Here is a 16,726-nt window from a genome sequence, read left to right as displayed (position 1 = left end):
TACTGGAGGCAAGTTATTCCACTGGTTAATCGTTCTAATTGTCACGGAATTTCTTCTTAGTTCTAGGTTGCTTCTCTCCTTGATTAGTATCTATTCATTGCTTCTTGTCCTGCCTTCAGGGGCTTTGGAGAATAGCTTGACTCCCTCTTCTTTGTGGAAACCCCTGAGATATTGGAACACTGCTATCATGTCCCCCCTCGTCCTTCTCTTCATTAAACTAGACATACCCAATTCCAGCAATTGTTCCTTATATGTTTTAGCCTCCAGTCCCTTAATCATCTTTGTTGCTTTTCTCTGTACTCTTTTTAGACTCTCAACATCTTTTTTATATCTTGGTGACCAAAACTACATCATGGTAACCAAAACTAGATCTATATTGTCTCTGGTTTTCCTTTTATTTCTAACATACCCTTTTTATTTATTTATTTTGGTATCTCTCCTAAGCCTCAGCTCATTCTAAGCCAGTGGTTCTCAACCTTTCTAATGCCGCGACCCCATAATACAGTTCCCCATGTTGTGGTGATCCCCAACCACTTTTACATCACTGGGTGCCAGGGGCATGGCCAAAGAAAAGGGGAAAAAATGGCAGATAGCCTTGTTTGGTGACCCCCGTGAAATGATCGTTCAACCCCAAATGGGGTCCCGACCCACAGGTTGAGAACCACTGTTCTAAGCTTTAGTTTTTCTGATAGAGATCCTTTCTAGAAATTACATTGTAATCATCCCTCTTTCCATTGGGTAAGCATGTCCTTTTTGCTTTTCAATGTTTTAGAAAATTCTGCATGTATCCAAACTGAATTCTTTAGCTTTTGTCCCATTTTTTCTTCTTATGGGAATCATTTCTATGGCTCCTTCAATATCTCATTTTATAGAATTTCCCATCTCCCATCCCTCCTGGATATTTTTCTTTTTTAGGATTTCAAGGTATTGGATCTCACCTACATTTCCCCTGAGCAATTCAAAGTCTGATTTTTCTGGAGTCCAGTATGCAGGTCTGATTTTTTTAGTTCCTCCTCCTCCTGGATATCAGAGAACCAAGGGTAACACTCACTTTTTTAAAGGTGCCAATCACCTTCACTACTTAACAGAACAGATAGTTAACAGAATATCAGAGTTGGAAGGGATCAGAATAATAAGCAGGAAACTCTATACTATTTCAGATAAATGGCTGTCCAATCTCTTCTTAAAAACCTCTAGTGAGGGATCATCCACTGTCGGGAAATTTCTCTTTAGTTCTAGGTTGCTTCTCTCCTTGATTAGTTTCCATCCGTTGCTTCTTGTCCTGGTGCTATAAGCTGATCCCTTCACTTCTTTGTGGCAGCCCCTCAAATATTGGAACACTGTTATCATGCCACCCTTGCGCCTTCTTTTCACTAGACTAGACATACCCAATTCCTGCAATGTTCTTCATATATTTTAGCTTTCAGCCCCCTAATCATATTTGTTGCTTTTCTCTGCACTCTTTTCATTTTGTTAGATAGAGCACAGTGCTCAAGTCTGCTGAGATCCTTCTGAATGCTAGTCTTCTGAGGTGTTGGCTATTCTTGCCAGCTTGGTGTCATCTGCAAATCTGATGAATTCCCCTTCTACTCCCTCATCTAAATCATTTATGAAGGTATTGAAGAGTACTGGGCCTAAGACAGAACCTTGGGGTACACCAGTGCTTACTTCCTCCATGTAAATCTAGTTCTATTAAGGACTACATGTTGAGTATGGTTTGCCTGACAGTTACAAATCCATCTGGTGGTGATGCTATCTATCCCTCATTTTTCTAACTTACTAAAGAAGTAGGTAGTGGTCCACTTTGTCCAATACCTTACCAAAATCCAAATATACTATGTCCACATTATTTTGCTGGTCCACTAATTAAGTCACAGAAAGAAATAAGATTTGTTTGGCGTGATCTGTTTTTGACAAACCCATATTGACTTCTAGTTATAATTTTGCTTGCTTCTAGGTGTTCGCAGATCTATTGCTTGATTATCTTTTCCAGAATCTTCCCAGGTACTGATGTCAGGCTGATTGATCTGTAGTTTCCTGGATCCATTTTCTCCTCTTTTTTGAAGATAAGAACCACATTGCTCTTTTCCAGTCCCCAGTGCACCAGGATCTTTGAAAGATATAGTTTAATGATTCCAAGATCATGTCTGCCTTCAGAACTCTGGGCAATCCATTTAGTCCTGGTGATTGGAACTCATCTAGGTAGACAAGTGTTCTCTTACCATTTTCTTGTCTATTTAATTTGTATTTCTAGTCTGTCTTTTACAGTTCTGTTTTTGGTTGGTTGGGCTATTTTTTGTTTTTGCATGAAGACAGATGCAAAAAATGAATTAAACAGCTCTGCTTTCTCCTTGCTGCCCATTACTTCCTTGCCATCTTCTCCCATTAGTGAACTGATTGTTTTCTTCACTCTTTTCTTGTTTTTCACATGTTGAAAGAAACTTTTAAAATTATTTTTGACATTTGTTGCAAGTCTTAGTTCATTCTGAGCCTCTGCTTTCCTGACTTCATCTTTGTAGATTCAGACTATATGCTGGTATTCTGTCTTAGTTATGTGTCCCTCTTTCCATTTTTTATACTTATTCCTTTTGTCTTTTAATTTATCAGAGAATCCTTTATGCAACCATGCTAGTTTCTTCTTGGATTTCTTACTTTTCTTTTTCAGTGGTATTGTAGTGGATTGGGCTTTTATAACTACATTTTTCAGAATTTTCCAAGTTTCTTGAGTTATTTTCCCCTTTAAGATTTTAATCCATGTAATCCTCCCCAAGCTCTAAGATCCTTGAAATCAGCTCTTTTAAAGTCTAAGATAATAGTTTGATTTTGTTCTATTGTGTGTGTCTGCATTGTATTGAATTCCATCAAAGTTCTTGTATCTTCAACCCCCTCTATCATTTCATCTCTTTTGCTAAGAATTAAGTCCAATATTGCTGACCCTTTAGTTCCCTCCTCTACTTTTTGGATGACAAAGTTGTCAGCTAGGCTCATAAGGAACCTGTTTGATCTCCCATTTGATGCAGTATTTGTAGGTAATGCAGTCTGTAGTCTACGAATCTGAAGTTCTCTTGATGGCACCATTCCTTAAGCCAGTGGCTTATTTCTAAAATCCTTTGTTCCCTCATTGGATGTTGATCTGTCATTGGAAGTGCAGATAATATTGTTTTCAGCTTCATTGTTCTATCATTTGTCCCCACACGAAAGAGAAGAAAGGGATAGTAATCTATGGGCTTGATTATTTTAGTAATGCTCTCAGTCATATTTTTTATTTTTGCTCCAGGGAGACAATATACCTCCCTAGGTTGTTGTTCAGTCTACAGACTTCATCCATTTCTTCCCTGTGGCAAGAGATTAGATCCAGGATAGTGGAGCCCCTTGTTTTTTCTTCCACCATCTCACAAATGAGGTTGGTAGTAAGAGAGGACAAGAAATGATTTCCGGGCAGATATAGATTTCCAGAAGGTGATAAGACAATTGTAACCCTCCACTATCACTATTGTATGCCTCATTGAAAGATTGTTCATCTGATGCAGAAATACCTCATCTGTATCTTCTGTCTGCTCAGGTAATTCTCTTTAACAACCCTCCCCCCAAAGTTATCATGGTATCACTTTTGCTTCTCTCTACTTTTATTCTTGCTCAAATACTTTCAAAAGGATTCCTGAATTTCTCTGCATTTTTTTTTTCTTTATATACAGTGTAACACTCCCACACTTTTTATCAAATCTCCTTCTTTTGAATAAAGTATAACATTCGAGTGCTGTGTGCCTAAGTATCCCTCCAACTTTCAATAATGCCTGTCCTATCATATTTGTCTTCCTGAGTTAAGGTCTTTTGTTCTCACTGTATATTTCCCTATACCTGTGCACTAGGGTAGAACCATTTGATGTTTTGAGTTCCTTCTTTTGCTATGTCTATTCTACTCTCTTTGTGTTTTGATTCTTTGGCCTGAGTTCTTAGCTGCTAATTCAGTTCTGGGCTTTTACTTTCCTCCCACTTTCCCCCTAATTTAACATTTTTCCAATGAAAATGTTGAGATGCCTATCCAAGGACTTTTCTCAGTTTTTGCACAATGTATTCCATCTCTTCTCAGAAGTCCTTCATGAAGTTACTACAGGCCTCTGTCCCAGAATTCAAGCCCTTCTCATCAATTCCTGTTTGCATATACAGTTGTTGACTTGTGAGATCTACTTTTTTTTCTTGTATCATGACTCTCAACTGGAAAGATTAATGGCAAAATTACCTGCATTCCCAATTCCTTAACCTTTCTGGCCAAGGCCTCATAGTGTCTCTCTTTAAGTGTCTCTCTGAGCAGGTGATTTGTCCTCACATATATTAGAAAGAAGGATAGTTAACATTTAAATATTTTGGATAAGTTCACCAATACATCCTATACAAAAGTACCTGGAAAACCCTACTTCTCTGCATTCTCTTATTCGGTTTGCACATTTTTGGCCCACCTTAATAAGAAATCATCTATTGTGCAGATGACAGAAGGAATGGCCTTGAAGGACACACCACTACCAAGGCAATGGTTAGATAAAAGAGGCCTGAACCTGAGCCAAGAATGTAACTAGGGTAAAACATTTCAGACAAGCCACTGCCTAGTTCACATAAAGATAAGGGAAGGGAAGGGAAGGGAAGGGAAAAGAAGGGAAGAGGAAGTGCATTCAGACTTGTAAGATTTCAATAAAGGTAGTACTGGTCTACATGGCATTGGTTTCCTAGTCTTGTCTGCCTTCGAAGGTTAACATCATGAGATGCCTTTTCTTTCTGTGATCCTTCTGGATTTCTTTTTCCCATAAGGGCTCAGGGACTTCTGAAAGTGTTATGTCATACATTCTTCAAGTGACTATTGGTCCTCCTTTAGGGACAGCCTTGTACTCACTTTTCAGTTGCACTAGCACAAAAGCTATGGCAAATCTAGACAGCATACTAAAAAGCAGAGGCATCACCCTGCCAACAAAAGTACGTATAGTCAAAGCCATGGTTTTCCCAGTAGCAATGTACGGCTGTGAAAGTTGGACCATAAGAAAGGCTAAGTGCCAAAGAATTGAGGCCTTTGAACTATGGTGCTGGAGAAGACTCCTGCAAGTCCCCTGGACTGCAAGTCCCCTGGACTGCAAGGTGATCAAACTGGTCAGTCCTAGAATTGATCAACCCGGACTGCTCTTTAGAAGGCCAGATCCTGAATTTGAAACTCAAATACTTTGGCCACCTAATGAGAAGGAAGGACTCACTGGAGAAGAGCCTAATGCTGGGAAAGATTGAGGGCAATAGAGAATGAGATGGCTGGATGGAGTCACTGAAGCAGTAGGCGTGAGCTTAAATGGACTCCAGAAGATGGTAGAGGATAGGAAGGCCTGGAAGAACGTTGTCCATGGGGTCGTAATGGGTCGGACACGACTTCACAACTAACAACAAAGCACAAATTGCATCCTAATCACCTTGATTTTTCCATATGCTTGTCTTTTCCATTGTCTTTCATTCCTCTCATAATTTTTTTTATCTGTGCTAATTCTTGAGAACTTCAGCTATCCTGTCTTATTTTCTCTTATACATGTCAATTTAGAAACTCTTTTCTAAGCCTCTTTGCTTTCTCATCCAAGCTCTTCCTCTTCCTCCAATCCTTTAAGTATAGTCCAGGCAGAAAGGTGTCCATTCTATCTATTTTTCAGGTCATTGTCCACGTAGCTTGGATCCTTCCCTATGAACTCTCCTAGCCAAAACTCGCACAGAAATCTTTACTATTTGCTTCCTGTGGCATTGAGTGCAAAGAAATTCTAGATGAAGACTAGAGTGGACTGAAAGAAGACAGACGGAAAGAAAAAGAAAAGAGTACACACTCCAAAAGGGTCTCCCCCTTGAATTCCCTTGCTAATCTCCCTGCCAAACTCCTGCTTCCACATGCACTTTTCTCATCCTGTCGATGTTAAATGTTTGCTTTTTCTTTTCTTCACTACCTGCAATGACCATCTCAACGTGCATTTTATTCTGTGGACATATTGCCATTCCAGGAAGCATTGGAGAAACGCTTCTAATCCTCTAAAGGTTCCATGCTGCTGCACAGTACATTGCCATGAATTTTAAGGCCCTGGATGGTATTTCATCACTTGCTGCTTGCTTAGGGTGAATTACATTTGCCATTTTAAAGTCCCTTTTCCAGGCTGGAAAGATTAATTTTCGAGATGTATGCCATATTGCTCATCTGTAATTCCAGGTGGTTTATGAATATATTAAAAAGCAATCTCACTGCAAATCCTTAGGAGACCTCACTTTGGATACTTCCACCTTATGAAAATTATCCATTAATTCCTTCTTTCTGCTCCCTGTTCTTTAATCAGTTAGCAATCCATTAAAGGACTTCAATGAATCAAAGAGTTAGAAAGAACCCACAAGTCACTGAGTCCAGTTACTCAGAAGAATCAAATTAAAACTCTCCTTTTATCCCAATGATGTTAAATTTACTCTAGAGTCTTAGTGAAAGACTTTGTTAAAGTCTTTTTGAAGCCTAAACCTTGAATCACTGGAACAACTTGGAAACAACCAATTCAAATTCCAATGGATAAAATTAACTTACATAGATTGCACCCATTTATATGTCTGTTGACATTCAAAGCCATTTTAAATGCTGTGAAGTAAGATTAACATTAGAAAAACTCTGTTTAGCAAGATTTTATTAATAATAATTACTTTATTGCATTATGCCAATTTATCCAGGATGCGTTAAAACTCTCTGGCCTATAATTTTCTGTATCCACCTGTACAAGAGATGGATCTATAATTTTAAAGAAGATTTCTAGGGACTACTTAGTCTCAAAACACATAGTTCAAAATATATTTTTCACCTCAAGTTCTATATTTTAATGTATACCAATATTATGTTCAATGAAATGCAAGTTCTTTTGGCTAATTTTTGATCCTGATAAACTGAAATTGAAAATTTATGTTGTTTGATGGCTAATAAAATCCCCACCTCTATGTTTATCTGGATGGAGCAGATGAAATCAGCTTGTACTAATATCTGCCAAAAGCAAATTCTTCAAAAATACTTCATTACCTATTTATATCCCACCTTTATTATTTTTACAAATAACTCAAGGCAGGAAACACACCTTCCTCCTTCTATTTTCCTGGCAACAACCACCCTGTGAGATGAGAGGGATTGGCTCAACGTCATCCAGCTGGCTTTCAGGGCTAAAGCAGCATTGGAACTCAGGGTCTCCTAGTTTCTAGCCTAGTACCTACACCAAATTGGCTCTCCTTTATCACAAAAGCTCTTTTACCACAAAAACCAGATCAATATTCTACCTCCTGAAAAGCTGTAGATTTTAGTGCCACACTGCTGCCAGGGTAAAATCAATTGGAATAATACTATTCAAAGAGAAATTCAAAGGGATTATTTTTTAAATGTATTTCTAAATAATGTACATTTAATGAAAAGCTCCATGATCACTAATAACTACTCATTTTTATCATGAGTTCAGACACATTCTATTGTCAGGCAAACCAGTTCAAAACCAAACCACAACAAGTGCAAAATATAAGACCCTGTATATAAAAAAATGTTGTAGTTATTAGGCTATTAAACCCCTGATTTGCTTTATTTAAAATATCCATCATCACCACCACCACCACCTCCACCACCATCAAAATCAACATCGCATCGTCCTTACCTTTTTTTGGAGAACACAATGGAAAATGAATATAAACATTCCCTGCAGAGAATTGAAAATGGTGAAGAGATACGCCATGATCACCGTGCTTTCATTAATATACATAAGTCCAAAGGCCCAGGTGAGTCCCAATAGGCAGAGCAGAGCTATTGCACCTATAACCCATGACCTGTCAAGGAAAGAAGGAAGAAAGGAAGAAAGAAAGAAAGAAAGAAAGAAAGAAGGAAAGAAGAAAGGACAGAAAAGAAGTGTATTTGACTGATAAAGAAAACAATTCAATGAACACAACAGTATTTTAAATTATTCTTTGATGAAAAGAAAGGCAGAATGTGAATATTTGTGAGAAATGAATTTTTTGGATTCAATGCAGTTTATTATCAAATTCATAATCTGAAGAAAATATATAGATGGAAAATGTCATGAGCATGAAAATGCCTCTCTAGAAAAACAGGCTTTTAGCAAATGTTTTTGTGCAGAGCAGTGCAGATGTAATAAAATATAGAGATATATGACACTGTAGAGGAAAATAAAAAAATATTTTAAATTTGCCTCCATCCCTTACATGCCTAATGTTATAGCTTCATGATATTGAAGGACAATTAAGAGAACAACAGTCCTATTATTTTGAAAAAGTGTAATAGTGGAACACTAGCAGATGGCTTTATATATTTTGTATATTTTCTGCAGTTAGCTGGCTCCAAAATTCTTTGCAAAATGTATTTTCAAGTGAATTATATATTAAATAACCTGAACCAAAATTTAAATATAACCTAGCCAACTTTCAAAATAAATTTTGCCCAACTATATTGTTGTAAGCATTGCTTGTTTTTTAAAAGGAGAAATTCCAAAATGGTGTATTAATAATTATTAATAAGTACTGATTTTCTAGATCCACTTCAGTCTGGGTTCTGTTCTGGCCTAATTATAAGAGGATCTCCCTTGGCTACTGTGTTGGATTACTTTCCTGTGAGAGGAACATAATCATTATGGACATGGTATGGACATACCAACAACTGTGTTCCATAGTGCCAAAATGACAAAATGTTTGTCATGATGTTATAGTACAACTGAATTTTTTTTCTTGTGTCTACATGAAAGTTATATATCAATGTAACAGCACACACCACTATGTAATGGTCAAAATTTGCATTCTGATATCGTAATACGTGAATGTCATTCATCACCTCCCTTTTCTATTCTGAAAATGCTTTCAATCTGTTCTCTTGTGGGATTTCTCTGCTATATTTAATTACAGTGTCAACCTGTATTGGCTCTATGGATTCGGAACTGCTGGAGCACTTTGTAGTCCTAGCATTGGGACACAGCACTGTAGTTTGGCCTCCTGACAGTCTTTATGTGGAATGCCTCAATTTACTTACATTGTCATCTATGATGTCTATAAAGTGGCTTGATACAGTAATGAGAACATTTGGGGTGAGGTGTCAACCCAGCTCTATTACTTGATGATCTCAGAATCATGACAGGTCATGCAAGTCTTAAATTGTTGCTTGAATGCAATAACGGAAAACAGATACTGTAAAAGCCACATCAATAGAACACAAGCATTGTGAGTCAGTGGCTCCTGGGAAGGAATAGGAATTGAAGGTATTCTGGATGGAATTGTGGACTTCTGAAGGAACAGGTTCCTATTCTGAAGGGCTTCCTAGATCTGTCATTGCTGCTTGAACAGGTGATCTTTGTGGAGCCCATTGTTGATTAAAAATAGCTTGGCTAGACAGATTCAGGCATCAGTAACTTCAAAACTCATTAATATTATCCACATTCTAGGGCTTTCCTTTGGAATATTCTGGAACCTACAATTCATCATCTAGTCTCCTGAATAGGGAACATTATCATGAATGTATCTCTGCACTGATTGCCGGCCTAGTACTCACCCAGAGAGCTGGTATTACTAAACTGAAACAATTAAATATCCCCAGGTATCAACAATACAATTCTCCAGCGAAGCTCTGTTCTTTGCTCTGCAATCTGAAGCTTGACAGTTGGTGGAGGTTTTCCTGCAAGGCACCTGTTCTCTGGAATGACTTTCTCTCTTATGATGCTGGCCCCTGTGTTTAGGCATCTTTGAAACATTGGCTTAATATAATTGACTTTCTTAGCCATTAGCTCCACTAATATTTGGAGAGGGGCTGCATTGTTTTTATTCTGTTTCTATTCTGTTTATGATCTGTTTAACTTCATACTTGTCTATTTATTGAAAACAGTTCAGGTTTTCAGAATATGAAGCATATACAAATGTTGTTAATAACACATGAATAAGTAAAGAAGCATTCAGTGTTTATCACTACAAAATTCAAAGGAAGAATTTCTAGGCACATACTTAAAAGGCCTCTGAATACTCTTCGGAAGAATTTAGAAAGATTGAGCCCCTACACACATTCCATTTTTTAAAAAAACTGTCCCTAAATGAACGAAAAAGATCAGGAAAATAATGGTGACAGAAACGTAGTAGTGGTAAGTGATCTACCATTTTCCTTGGTGGTGGAATTTGGGTTATAAAATATTATATGACTATGAACATCATAGCTACTTTGACTCAAATTAATCAGATAATTTGTTAGAGTTTTTTTTTAACTATAGGAGGTTGCAGTATATAATTTGTGGATTAGCCTGATCCAGGATAGTTCCATTCTGTGTACAGGAGAATACTTCAAGTCTATAGTAGGCCATTTCAGTGAGTAGACAAAGCATTCCTGTATTAGCAATAGGTTCATGGAGTCTAAAGGTGGGTAAACTACCAGGAATATTGTGGGATATACAGTAACAGTTATTGGATCAACTTAGAAACCAGAAATTTGTTTGATTAATACCAAAGTTATTCAACATTTTCACTGAATTAGAAATGAAAGAAATAGGAGCAATAGGACTGTGGGTGCAGCAAAAGCAATTTAAAATTTATACTGTTCATAGATAACAAAGTAGTAGTGAGAGAATTCAGATGCAAGAATTAGCAGCTATTGGAACTGTTATAGACCCATGTGGTTTGAAATTATGTAGAACAATCATAGAAATATGCAAAAATTCAGATGACCATTAGATGCCATCTATGCTTCTGTGCTGCAAATTAGAGATTGTTCAGATTTTTGCAACCCAGATATGAGAGACTATATGATTCTAGAATGCATTAAATGAATTATGCAGTGTGACAAAATAAAATGGAAGATAATTTTATTTTCTATTTGGAAGTTCAGGACAAATATGAGATTATCAAGGAATATTTGATTATTCAAAGAATAGTAATCCTGAAATATCATGGAAAGTAATGATTTTTAACAGTATCCTGCTGTCTCACTAGTTTTCATGGGCCATGAGAAGTTTTACCAGTGATACAAACTGTATGCCTGAGAATATTACTATAATGATGGAATGCATCTCTAAATTTTCTCATAGGAAGTCTAATAAATATTATGCATAATCCTTCTCTCTCTCTTTCTTTCCTCCCTCCTCCTTTCTCCTCCTCTTTCTCTCACCCCCTCTCTGTGTTTGTGTGTCTATGAATAAATCTGTATATCTGTAATGAAATGAGCTTCTAAGCAGTGAATATGCCCAACAGATACTATCTTATAAGAAAAGGAGGAAGCCACACAAGCAGGAATGAAATTTCTACTAGAAAATTTGCAAAAGAACTATAAGGCCATTTATATTCCTTAAATAAACTAAGTTAATATTTTTTTAATGAAAAATCTCCAGCCATTTTATTAAAAATTAATGAGTGTCAGAAAGTTTGAATCACTCAGCAGTTTTGGAAATTCCTGCTTCTAAGTCCTCCAGATGTAAGGACTAATTGTGCAGTTTGCTCCCCCAGAAATTTTTGATATTAGGAGTCTTGTTGGAAAGCCATCTGGAAACAGAATTGCTATAGGAAATGAAATAAAAATCCAGATAGGTGCTCCCCATGTGACTATAGAATCACAGACACTGCAATTTTTAAAAAATTTTGATCCGTGTTGCTACTGCAAATAATAATAATTTGAGTTTTGTCTTCAGACTATGGAATCAATATTTTTGCCCAGGAAAAAACTTGATCTGTGGGAGTGCTTGCTTTCATCAAAGAACATAGCAGCTTGCAGAAGATGCTGAGGCCTGTATAAGGCGGCCCTCTTCATGGACTGTTGCTTTTTAGTAGTAAAAAACTTGTATAAATGAAACCATGAGCTATACTGCTGAAGCTGTATACTCCCAGAAGGCTTACTCATAATTGCCAAGGGATCAGAGTAAATATGATCCACTGGAGGATGGAAGTAATCCACTTCAGTAATCTGTCAAGAAAACAAATGTGCATTTAACACCTAAGTTAATGTCAACATGATATTGGAAGATGATCCCCCAGAGACAGAAAGTTTCCAGAGGGCTATAGGGAAAAAGAGCAACTAGGAGAGTGGCATTGTTTCTTTTGAATTAAATCTGAAAAGAAACCTCGCTGCTGATGTGACCAAAGATAAAGGTTTGATGCTGCACAATTATTTATACCATCATTATAGCCATGAACCTGGACAAACCTTATGTTATTAAATACCAAAACTGAAGTTTGATATTCTAGAACTCGCTGTAATAAGTCACTTTACATACAAAAACAATCAAATCTTCTACCTCAGACAAGAAAATCATAGAAGAAATAAAGTAGCCATCAGTGCTAGGATACAACTCTGATAGAATGATAGAGTGATCTTGATTCAGGTCCAAGAAAAGCCAATCAATATGATTTAAATCTATGCTTCACCCATAGATACAGAGGAAGTGAAAGATTCCAACTGAACAAAAAAATTATAGGAAACTGGAATGCTAAAGTTGGAAATCAAATGATAATAAGAAGTAAAATATTTGGCCATGGTGTACAAAATGAAAGAAATATATTAATGGAATTGTGCCTAGAAAATTCTGTGTTTATCAGAAATGCCTTCTTCCAACAACCTAAAAGATGACGCTAAACATGGACATCACTATATGGACAACACCACAATTAATTAATTATATACAATGCAAATCAAGATGGAGAAACTATGACCTTATCAAATTGACTGTAGCTTAGATCCTGAACTTCTTGCAGAATTGATATTAAAGAAAACAAAATTATCAGTCAAACCTAACATGACCTCAGCAACATTTTATATGTAGTGGTTATAAATACATTTATTTGATTTAACTCGATGAATAGGGTGCCCAAAGAATTCTGCTCTGAAATTTATGACATTATTGAGGATAAAGCAAACAAAAATATTCCAAAATAGAAAAGCAAAAGAAAGTGAAATAGCTGTCAATTGTTCTGCTGAATATAGCTGAACAGGAGAAGAACAGGAGAAAGCAACAGGCAAAAAACAAGAGGAAAATTTACCTGAATAAATACAAGGTTTCTGAGTACAGCAAGATAATTCAGTTAAATCAATAGTGCAGAAAAATAACAATCAAATAGGAATGACAAGAGATTTATGTGTGAAAAATACAGCAGTGGAGGGAAACCTTTATGCAAAAATAGGCACAATAAAAAACAAAGGCAAAGATTTACTTAAAAAAAAGTTTTAAAGAAGAGATGCTATAAAAAAAAACTATAGAGAACAAATGTCCAAGTCATGAATACATATGAAAGTTTTATCCCTGAACTAGACCCAGATATTCTAGAAAAAGACAGTCTGGAAAGTGAAGTCAAGTATGAGAAAAGATCGCTAATAACGAGATGGCAAGAATTGGTAAAATACCAGCAGAACTTTGAACAATCTTACAGTAGTATGAGGTTTTACTTGTGGTTTATAGGCAGGTATGGAAAAGACAAAGGGACTTGGAAAGATTGCTTTATATTCTAATATCAAAATGGGCAGTATTAAAGAATGCTCAAACTATGAATCAATTGCACGTAGCTCACATGCTAGCAAGATCGTATTCCATATCTTTTAATCCAAATGTTATCAATATATGGACCGTGAAATAACAGGTGTGCAAGCTGGATTCAGAAAAGGCAGAGACGCTTGAGATTACATAGTTAATATCTAATAGATAATGGAAAAGGCAAGGATATATTTTTTCCAGATCATGTAGGAGAGCTGCAGCTTATGGCTAGAATCATTCCAGCTATACACATGTCTCAGGTCATTGGTTCCCCTGATATAATTCAAAAGTTTTGAATTATAGCAACAAGATGCTAAGGGATTCTCCACATTATAAGATATTACCCCTGTATTGCATATTATCTATGGAAAACAACTATAGTAGCGGATATTTTTTGTGATAACCAGTAGTGTTATCTGATTCAAGCTTAATTTGACTTTTAGAATAAATGAAACAGAAATGGCTGCTTCAAAAACTATTTCCGATCACTTTTTTTCAACATATTACTTCTGCTGACTCAAAGCAATAGTAGACTTCGTACAAGACATTCACATAGCATGCCCACTAGATTTAACCTATTCTTTGCAGAGAGAGAGATGTATAACATTACATATATTAATTCTCTATGTTGACAGAATTGTTACAGTATTATGTGCAATGTAGCACAAAGTACTGAAGAAAAGATGAATTAGGCATCATTAAATGCATAGAATGTATAAAACTATTTGCACTCTTTAAATTTTTGTAGCTGTCTGTCTGTTTGTGATTCTTGCCAGAAGAATAAACTTTTCTAGTAAATAAAAACTCACTAATTCTTGCTCCAGTGCCAGGAATCTGGAAGAGAATTGGAGTAAATATTAACTCCAATTTAATATTTATGAATTTAGAGGCCAGAAGCATTTACCGTATATGCCGGCGTATTAGGCGACCCGGCGTATAAGACGACCCCCGTCTTTATAGCCGGGCCGCATTCCTAGAACATCGTCTTATATGTCGGAAACTACCAGTATTTCTGGTGTATAAGACGACTCGGCGTATAAGACGACCCCGGTCTTTGGCGCCGATTTCAGCGCTCGCAGAAGTCGTCTTATACGCCGGCATTTACGGTAGTTGATATAGACTGTAATTCCATCATTCTCAGACTACAACAGCCAATCTTCTATTCTCATCAATTGTTTTAGAAAACATAATAGTTAGATAAAAATGCCCTGATAAATTAATAACAAGGCCTCACTGATCATGGGAGAAAAGTTTGCACAATTTGCTTAGAAGAATAAATTTATTCATATGACAATCAGTATCAACTATTCACAAGGCAACAGGGAGATACACAAAAATGGTTCAAACCCATTTTATTCTGTTGAAAGCTTTTCTCACCTATGCCCTGGGCCTGCACAACTAATTATAAATCCTGGTTTCATATCTGAGAATAAACTGTACTCTAATTCTCCTTATTTTATAGAAAATTTTTCTCTGATGCAAACACAGTCTGCATATTCCACTTTGATAATCATCATAGTGTCAGAATCACAACCAAGATAACAAGGCTGAATGAGACTGTTAGAAAAGACAATTTGAAACAGAAACCGTAGAGAAATAGAGTCAAATATCTTGATCTTATTGTTATGTCCCGAGCCTTGCAAACGGGCTCGGGGCGTTTGCAGGCAGTCCCGGGCAGGTGCAAGCTGCCCGGGACCAGACAGGCTGTCGCCAGCGCCTGTGCGCATGCGCGGGTGCTGGCGCGGGAAAAGTAACACATTTACCTGGGAACTGCCTATATAAGAGGCTAGGAGCTTTTGGGCGTTGCTGAAGCCTTCACTTGTAAGCTGAACACAGAATAAAAGGAAACCTGAGAACTACAACTGCTTCTCGCGTCTGCTTTTCGCCAAGGACTCAACACTTATCAAGGCAAAAATAGGCAAAATTTACATGGGACAGACCTCAGGGGATTGGGCCCAGAAATGCTGCCTAGGAAGTGGTCAGATAAGAGAGAGCATAGTCCACAGCTGGATAGTGGGCAGGCTAGAGTTCAGAAGAGACCCTCCCTAATATCTTGGGGGTAGAGGAGATGGGAGAATTGGACTTTCAAACGTGCAAGATTCTGTTGATATCTTTAACCTTTAACAATAAAGTAGAATTAGCTGATCATGTCATGTTTTCTGTCTAATCTACCTGATAAGGCTGACAGAATATAAGACACTTGCAGCCTTACATGAAGCTCCCACATTCACAAAATTTTCAGAAACAGGGTTAAGGGTCACAGATCAAAGTTCCTCGATTTATAAACATTTTATGAATTTCATATTTTTTTATTCAAAGGAAGAGATCTGCTTGTAACTGGTGACTAGGAGAAAGAGAAGCTCATATCTTACATGGAAATGAAGATCCCAGAAAGAAGTAGTTAGCTGGTGTGTTAATTTCTAGTAGAAAAGAAAAGACAAAGGGCTGCGCATTATGTAGCAATGAAGGAGCAGGACCATAGTCCTCCAACAGCATATGTGTTTTAGCCAGACTAATCATCTGTGTATAAAGGTTTAAATCTGAATAGATGATTTTGTATATTGATTATTCGTGTTCCTGTAGTAACAAGTTTGGATTTTCCTCTTCTTCTTCACAAAATCATAGAATAGGAAGGATCTAGATCATTAAGTCCAGTACAGGAAACCAGACTTAAGGCACTTCTGGCTAGGCTTCTCTTGAACACATCTATTGATGGGTAACCTACCAAATGTCTGGGTACATGTTTCTATTCTCAGGCATACGGTGTTATGGACAGCCTATGAGATGGCACAAAACATTCTAGCATCACTTGTTCCGTCTCAACAGTCTAGCTCTTTCTGCCTCTTTAGCTTTAATAGGGAATACATTAAGGAAAGTGATCCTTGGAATTCCTGATGAGAGAGCGACATCACCAGCTGCTTTCCCTAATGTGAATGGGGGTCAGCAGAGGATGTGAGTTTCGACAAACGGTTAGACTCACAGGCTTAGCCATCAATCAAACCTCCTCCAAGAGATGGAAGAGGCTTCCTGCTCTCACCAGCTTTGTTGGGAAGCCTCATTTCAGTATAGATGAACTGCAAATTAACTCTGGTTGAGATGAAAGCTCTGTCCTTAAAGAATGATTAGTAAAGCATTTTCCAGTTGCAGTTGGAAGGGCTATTTGAATGAGCCTTCAAACTGATCTTCCTATTAGAAATTAGATATCACTTCTA

At 37.1% G+C, this 16,726-nt stretch overlaps 1 protein-coding gene across 28 annotated transcripts in view; it reads right to left on the bottom strand.

The window, feature by feature from the left end:
- The window catches only part of ADGRL3 (adhesion G protein-coupled receptor L3), a 638,839-nt gene that overhangs the window by 97,522 nt on the left and 524,591 nt on the right, over positions 1-16,726 (bottom strand). For all 28 annotated transcript variants that reach the window (XR_005554203.1, XM_039322771.1, XM_039322772.1 and 25 more), the window contains one exon: positions 7,674-7,842. Coding sequence is in view for 27 of the 28 variants with exons in the window: in XM_039322771.1 (XP_039178705.1) it covers positions 7,674-7,842 (169 nt within the window). In the remaining variant the exon portion in view is untranslated. The remainder of the gene's footprint in view (positions 1-7,673; positions 7,843-16,726) is intronic.

Source organism: Crotalus tigris, unplaced genomic scaffold, assembly GCF_016545835.1.
Source record: "Crotalus tigris isolate CLP2741 ecotype Arizona unplaced genomic scaffold, ASM1654583v1 scf7180000024124.1850442, whole genome shotgun sequence".
NCBI lineage: Eukaryota > Metazoa > Chordata > Lepidosauria > Squamata > Viperidae > Crotalus > Crotalus tigris.
This window is presented reverse-complemented; position numbering and strand designations above follow the sequence as displayed.